Here is a 6,977-nt window from a genome sequence, read left to right as displayed (position 1 = left end):
GCTAATTTTTGTATTTTTAGTAGAGACGGGGTTTCACCATGTTGGCCAGGAGGGTCTCCATCTCTTGACCTTGTGATCTGCCCACCTCAGCCTCCCAAAGTGTTGGAATTACAGGCATGAGCCACTGCGCCCGACCGAAAAAATATATTTTCTATTCATTAAGTGGAAGTGAAGAGATCATCATAAAGATCTTCACATTGAGAAGGCGGAGGAGGAGGAAGAGGAGGGGTTGGTCTTGGTGTCTCAGGGCTGATAGAGGCAGAAGAAAATCCACATATAAGTGGACTTTCAGTTCAAACCGTGTTGTTCATGGATCAACTGTACTTTGAAAAGTACAGTGCTCCCTCTGGTGGCGGTGGGGGTGCAGGGAGACCAGAGCAGTCTAGATGGTGGTGCTGGGTAGTGGGGAAAGTGGTGGGACTGAGTACTGAGGAGGAGGAGCTGGAGAATACAGGAGAAGGGGGAATTGGGCCAGGTGCGGTGGCTCATGCCTGTAATCCCAGCACTTTGGGAGGCTAAGGCGGGCGGATCACCTGAGGTCGGGAGTTCAACACCAGCCTGACCAACATGGAGAAACCCTGTCTCTACTAAAAATACAAAATTAGCAGGGCATGGTGGCGCATGCCTGTAATCCCATCTACTCAGGAGGCTGAGGCAGGAGAATGGCGTGAACCTGGGAGGCGGAGCTTGCAGTGAGCGGAGATCGCACCACTGCACTCCAGCCTGGGCGACAGAGCGAGACTCCATCTCAAAAAAAAAAAAAAGAAAAAAGAGTTCTCCAAATGGAGAGTCCAGGCAGGCGGAGCGACATGCATGTTGCACAGCTTGCACATGGCATGATAAAATCTCAGAAACCAGAGATGCAGAAGCAGAAGCTGGCCTGGGCTTCCTCTTTTCACTTCCTTGGGGGCAGACTCACCCTGGCGCACAAGGTCTCGCACGACTTCCTGCATGGCATTTGTCTGCTGGTGCCACCAACGGGAGAAGAAGGCAATCTCCACGTAAATGAAGCGACGGGTGGGATCTGCCAGCAAGGCAGAGATGACCGAGTCCAGGATGTACTGCACACCGGCGTGCTGGATGTCATTCTTGACTGTGGATAACAGGGATAAGTCTCTCAGGGCACAGCAGAGCCAAGGGGGTTATTCTTAGACACAGGAGCCCAAGTCCTGGATCTTAGGGTGACACTGGCCCCACCCTAATGTCCAGGACCCAGAAGGGATTACAGGGACCATGGGGATCCCAGGGACCAGTCCCCATCCTCTACTCACTTCCATAAAAGTACTGGTCCACAGTTTTGAGCCAGCCTACGTCATCATGTGTGTGAGGCACCAGGTGCACGTTCAGCATGTTCGGCTGCACTGTGGGGCATGTCTGCACAGGGACCCCAAACACACATACCTTGTCAATAACCCCGGATGTCTGGGGCTGCAAAGTAAGTCTTGATCTAGAGGTGAGTGACTCAGAGAGGCCTGATCTCGCCTATGTGCAGAGGAGGCCAGGCCCTCCCAGGCAGGACACACACATCTATAGTTGTGCTCATAGATAGAACCCCCACTTTGCACAACCCCACAGGGCAGCTCTCATTCACACTCTGGGAAAATAATAATAGAAGTAGCTGACGTTTGTTCAACATTTGCCAACAGCAGACGGTCACCCTGGGAGGTGGGGTGATGTTATCCCCAGTTTCCAGATGAAAGCACTGAGGCTCAGAGAGGATAGGTGACTTGCCCAACGTCACACAGTAGTCAAACAGTGGAAGAACTAGGCTGGAATTTCAGGAAGACTCTAGAGTCCCAGCTCTCAGCCAGCACCTTCCCCCACACATACACTGCTCACCTCCTGCCACCTCCTGCCCCTCCAATCCCCACAGTTAAGCGCAGGCAAAGTCCAGGCAAGCATCCCGGAGACACAGAGGCAGGTACATTCAGACACAGTCCCATACTCAGATGCGCACAGCCAGATCTCGCAGTGACACAAAGCACGCACTGAGACCACACTGTCATATCACCAGCCATTCACTAGACACCCGCAGGACAGACCCACCCACACCTCTAGACTGTATTTGGGGTTTCACTCTGCGTCCTGTACGTTTCCGCTCGGAGGCCCCACTCACCTCGTATCCCCCGGCCCGAGCACCGGGAGCCGCCAGCAACAACAAAAGGAAAAAGCAGAGAGGCGGGAGCGGTGGCCGCAGAGCGCGGTAGATGGTCCAGGGGCCTGCTGCGTCCAGGCAGCCGCGAGCGCTGACCCCCGCAGCCTGCGCATAGGCGCCCATGGCTCAGCAGCTTCCTCCTGGGGTTCCACGGCCCTGGAAAGGCCGAGCAAACGCCCCGCCCCGAGACCCGGCCGGGCCAATCGGGGGGCAGGGGCGGGGCCGGAGCGCGGTCTGGCGGCTCACGGGATAGAGGCTGTAGCACTCGGCAATCCCGGGGGTCGTTATAGGAAGGTAGGAAAATGCCACCCTCAGGGCACTGGTTGGGCTAAAGGTGACTTTGACTTCTCACGGGCTATAGTCTTGGAATGCTTGGAATCCTGGAAGGACCTAGCTTGCCTTAAGAGGAGGATTTGATAAGAGTCCTATACTGTGGGGATTGGGACGTTGGGTAAGAGTACCGGGGATGGGATCCAGCCTGGTTGAGAAGGATCCCTGGGTGTTCCGGAGAGGAAAGGGGGTCTGATAAGTGGGGAAAGACCCCGAGTCTTTCATGCCTTTCCCAATTCCTACCAGTTCGTTCTCTGATAGAAAACAAAGCCCAGGCCAGGCGCAGTGGCTCAAGCCTGCAATTCCTTTGGCAGGTCCAGGTTGGTGGATCGCTTGGGCCTGGAAGTTTGAGACCAGCCTGGGCAACATGGGTTGTTTTGTAGAGACAGGTTTGAAAACACAGAATTTGTAATTTTACACAAAATGCAAAAATACAAAAATTAGCTGAGTATGGTGGCACATGCCTGTAATCCCAGCTACTTGGGAGACTGAGACAGGAGAATTGCTTGAACCTGGGAGGTGGAGGTTGCAGTGAGCTGAGATCAAGATCATGCCATTGCACGCCAGCCTGGGCAACAAGAGCGAAACTCTGTCTCAAAAAAACAAAAATAACTGGGCATGGTAGCACGCATGTGTGGTCCCAGTTATGTGGGAGGCTGAGATGGGAGGATTGCTTGAGCCCAGGAGTTTCAGGGTGCAGTAACCAGAGATTGTGCCACTGCACTCAGCCTGCATGGCAGATCAAGGCCATTTTCTTTTTTTCTTAAAAAGAAAAAAAGAGGCCGGGCGCGGTGGTTCATGCCTGTAATCCCAGCACTTTGGGAGGCTAAGATGGGTGGATCACGAGGTCAGGAGATCGAGACCATCCTGGTCTACACGGTGAAACCCCGTCTCTACTAAAAAATACAAAAAACTAGCTGGGCGAGATGGCGGGCGCCTGTAGTCCCAGCTACTCGGGAGGCTGAGGCAGGAGAATGGCGTAAACCCGGGAGGCGGAGCTTGCAGTGAGCTGAGATCACGCCACTGCACTCCAGCCTGGGCGACAGAGCGAGACTCTGTCTCAAAAAAAAAAAAAAGAAAAAAAGAAAAAAAAAGGAAACCAAAGCCCAGATTATCTAGGTCATTAGGGCCATCTGGTGAGTTGCCAGAGGGCAGAAGTCACTGTCTTGTCCTAGCACCTGACTTAAGACACAAGGTTTATAAAGTAAGCAAGCGAACAGCCAGAAGTCTCCAGACTGGGGCTCCACACCAGGCCTACGGAGCTAGAGCCCTTCCCCCCAGCTAGAAGGAACACCCCAGTGAACAGAAGAGGCTGACAGCCAGAGTGAAAAACTTTATTATTAACAGGCGACAACAAGAAAGCAAATGAATACCCTTAGAACATGGACAGCATCTCCCCCAGCAGCAGGCAGGGGAAGGGAGGCAGGAGGGGTAGGCCTAGGGTGTTCCCTAGGAAAGGGCCAGGTTCCCTCCATCCAGCTGGAGGCACTGAGACGGCCTCATTCAGGGAAGTCCAGGATGGCAGCTGAGGGCAGCAGGTTGAGCAGCCAAAGCCCAGGCCTGGTGGATAAACAGGGTCCAAAATGTGACCTTTCTAGACTGATATCACCACGGGGGCGTCATGGGCTGAGGATTCTGCAGATAGGACATCACCACGGCAGAGATGGACAGCCTGAGACAGGAGAGAGGTGTCAGTCCAGAATGGGCAGGCTGGAGTCCCCCCACCCCTTACTCAAGAGTCACTGGTTCGCTAGGCCAAGTCTCACATGAAGCTACTCATCATTTGCTTCGTGTCCTCCGAGCTCCGAGAGTTGGCAAAGCTGATGAAGGAGCAGTAGACAGCGACCCAAGCACACCACTTCAGCTGGGGAAAGGTAGGTGGGTGGGCAGGTCAGTGAAAGGCACAACAATGAGTCTGGAAGCCACCTTTCCAGACACCAGTTCATGCCCACTGATTCCATCTGATGCAGCTGGGACCTTGCCCCCCAGAACTCCTCAGTCCCACCTGCTCATGGCATACTCCAGATACATGGTTTCTAGTCCTACTGCCCGGACTGCGTCTCTCAGGGCCAAGACTCTTGACATCTCACATGCTTAAGACCGGGCCCTTTTTCCAGAGTCCCCTCCAAGTTGCTTCAAAGCCCGGCCCCACCGGCAGACCAATCTGCCACATCCCCGCCCTGACTCGAATCCTTGACTTCACCAAAGACTGGGGCTTTCTTGGCCCAGCGTCATCCCAGCCCCACTCCCGGCCGATCTCAGGTCCCGCCCCATCAGCAATGACAAGACGCCCCGCTTCATTCCAAACCCGCCCCCGGGCCTCGTTCTCAGGTCCAACTACACCCATAGAAGCTCAACCCCGCCCACCTTAAGCATGAGGCCGCACATGCTGAAGATCATGCCCAGCAGGTTCATGTAGTCCGGCGTCGGGTCGTCCAAGGCTGGGTTACATTCGCTCGGTGGGGGCTTGTACCTGCGACAGGCTCGAGGGTCAGGGGCGCTCAGGTCCTGCCCCCGGGATAGACAGACGCTTCCCAGGGCCCCGATCCACACCCACAACCCGAACCCGTGGCCACGACGCTGGCATCCTCACCTCAGCACTTTGTTCGGCCTCCGCGGGTCCGACATATTGTTAGTAGACATAGCGAGTCGAAGGCCAGGTCACGCCTCTTCCGCTGCAGAAATTGCAGCTTCCGGCGTGCGAGCTGAGGGCGGATTTTAGAGTAACACCCGAGGCCCTCACATTTCCGTTCCTCATGACAGAGGATTGGACTCCTCTTACCCAGAGAACGGAGATTTAGGAGAAGCCAGAAGTCTTCCTTGCAAAGGGGAAATGGGGAAAAGAATCTGAAAGCGGGCTTCAATAGTTCCAACACGAGCACCCAAATGCCACAATGATGAACCCGGAAGTGATAAACAGGAAGTAGGTCAGGAAGAATAATAATAATGTTACACTCAAGCGTGGGTTTCGAAGGCGCGGAATCTTCCATACAGACCGATTTAAGGCAACGAGGAAGGGATCCTGGGACCATGGCTTTCCCTGAGCCAAAGCCGCGGCCTCCGGAGCTGCCGCAGAAACGGTTGAAGACGCTGGACTGCGGGCAAGGGGCGGTGCGAGCCGTAAGATTTAATGGTGAGCGCCTTAGTCTTCATTCTGGGTCCTCCTCCCGCCTCCTGAGGTCGGCGGCCCAGTAACCCCCGCCTGGTGTTCCCCAGTGGATGGCAATTACTGCCTGACTTGCGGCAGTGACAAGACCCTGAAGCTGTGGAACCCGCTTCGGGGGACGCTCCTGCGGACGTACAGCGGCCACGGCTACGAGGTGCTGGATGCGGCCGGGTGAGCCGGGGGCCAGGCTGAGATGGGAGCGCTGAGGCTGGGATCTGAGATCGATGCTGATCCTCCTCCTGTACTCCAGCTCCTTTGACAACAGCAGTCTCTGCTCCGGCGGCGGGGACAAGGCGGTGGTTCTGTGGGATGTGGCATCAGGGCAGGTCGTGCGCAAATTCCGGGGCCATGCAGGGGTGAGTGAAAGCCTGGAGACCCTCATTCGAGCGGAGGGGACCCGTATTAGCGCATAGGTGGTGCTAAGGCCACCCCCATTACACTGTAAGGATCCCTTCCCCAGATGACCATCCCCCGCTCCGCATGCCAGGCTAGGCAGTCACCAACCCCTGTCCTTGCTGTTCCCCCAAAACCTTTCACCTCCCCTTCTAGCCTTTGCCCTTGCTTTAACCGACACTGGGAACCCTGCCTTTATCCCAGTCCTCCAAAGTCCAGCCTCCTCTGAGTGGCAATAACTTTCTCAGAAGGTGAACACGGTGCAGTTTAATGAAGAAGCCACAGTTATCCTGTCCGGTGAGTCTGGGGCCTAAGCAGGGGGTTCCAGGATGCTGCCCTTCCCCTCCAAACCTGACCTCACCATCATGCTGGCCTCACAGGCTCTATTGATTCCAGTATCCGCTGTTGGGATTGCCGCTCACGGAGGCCTGAGCCAGTGCAGACGCTGGATGAGGCCAGAGATGGCGTGTCCAGTGTGAAGGTGTCAGACCACGAGGTCCTGGCAGGGTGAGTGGAGCCAGGACCTGGTCTCAGCCGAGGTGCTACTGGGAATCATAGCTGCCCCCATGCTCAGATTAAAACCTACTCTCAGCTGGGCACAGTGGCACACAGCTGTAGTCTCAGCTACTTAGGAGGCTCAGGTGGAAGAATCACTTGAGCCCAAGAGTTCGAGGGACCACTGCACTCCATGCTAGGTGAAAGTGAGACTGTCTTAAAAAATAAAATAATAATCAAGCCGGGCATGGTGGCTCACACCTATAATTCCAGCACTTTGGGAGGCCGAGGAGGGCAGATCACTTGAGGTCAGGAGTTTGAGACCAGCCTGGCCAACATGGTGAAATCCCGTCTCTACTAAAAATAAAAAAATTAGCTGGGTGTGGTGATGGGAGCCTGTGATCCCAGCTACTTGGGAGGCTGAGGCAGGAGAATGGC

At 55.2% G+C, this 6,977-nt stretch overlaps 3 protein-coding genes across 5 annotated transcripts in view; 1 reads left to right on the top strand and 2 right to left on the bottom strand.

Moving 5' to 3' along the window:
* The window catches only part of MAN2B1 (mannosidase, alpha, class 2B, member 1), a 27,673-nt gene extending 25,319 nt beyond the window's left edge, over positions 1 to 2,354 (bottom strand). For both annotated transcript variants that reach the window (XM_011954733.1, XM_011954734.1), the window contains exons 1-3: positions 2,117 to 2,354; positions 1,272 to 1,374; positions 920 to 1,093 (exon numbers count right to left, since the gene is read on the bottom strand). In XM_011954733.1, coding sequence (XP_011810123.1) covers positions 920 to 1,093; positions 1,272 to 1,374; positions 2,117 to 2,278 — 439 coding nt within the window. In that variant the 5' untranslated portion in view covers positions 2,279 to 2,354. The remainder of the gene's footprint in view (positions 1 to 919; positions 1,094 to 1,271; positions 1,375 to 2,116) is intronic.
* A 1,449-nt stretch (positions 2,355 to 3,803) lies between these two features.
* WDR83OS (WD repeat domain 83 opposite strand) overlaps positions 3,804 to 6,977 on the bottom strand; it is a 34,866-nt gene continuing 31,692 nt past the window's right edge. Inside the window, exons 2-5 of the mRNA XM_011954728.1 lie at positions 5,079 to 6,935; positions 4,853 to 4,958; positions 4,252 to 4,349; positions 3,804 to 4,157 (exon numbers count right to left, since the gene is read on the bottom strand). Of these exons, the coding sequence (XP_011810118.1) occupies positions 4,091 to 4,157; positions 4,252 to 4,349; positions 4,853 to 4,958; positions 5,079 to 5,128 (321 nt within the window). The 5' untranslated portion in view covers positions 5,129 to 6,935 and the 3' untranslated portion in view covers positions 3,804 to 4,090. The remainder of the gene's footprint in view (positions 4,158 to 4,251; positions 4,350 to 4,852; positions 4,959 to 5,078; positions 6,936 to 6,977) is intronic.
* The window catches only part of WDR83 (WD repeat domain 83), an 8,042-nt gene continuing 5,304 nt past the window's right edge, over positions 4,240 to 6,977 (top strand). Inside the window, exons 1-6 of one of the 2 annotated variants that reach the window (XM_011954722.1) lie at positions 4,240 to 4,359; positions 5,480 to 5,618; positions 5,702 to 5,822; positions 5,902 to 6,007; positions 6,293 to 6,341; positions 6,425 to 6,551. In XM_011954722.1, the coding sequence (XP_011810112.1) occupies positions 5,516 to 5,618; positions 5,702 to 5,822; positions 5,902 to 6,007; positions 6,293 to 6,341; positions 6,425 to 6,551 (506 nt within the window). In that variant the 5' untranslated portion in view covers positions 4,240 to 4,359; positions 5,480 to 5,515. Of the gene's footprint in view, positions 4,360 to 5,433; positions 5,619 to 5,701; positions 5,823 to 5,901; positions 6,008 to 6,292; positions 6,342 to 6,424; positions 6,552 to 6,977 lie in introns of those variants that run through there. The other variant, XM_011954721.1, reaches the window with a different exon arrangement.

This window comes from Colobus angolensis, unplaced genomic scaffold (genome assembly GCF_000951035.1).
Source record: "Colobus angolensis palliatus isolate OR3802 unplaced genomic scaffold, Cang.pa_1.0 Scaffold39, whole genome shotgun sequence".
Lineage (NCBI taxonomy): Eukaryota > Metazoa > Chordata > Mammalia > Primates > Cercopithecidae > Colobus > Colobus angolensis.
Note: the sequence above shows the minus strand (reverse complement) of the source record. Positions and strands in the feature narration are given on the sequence as shown.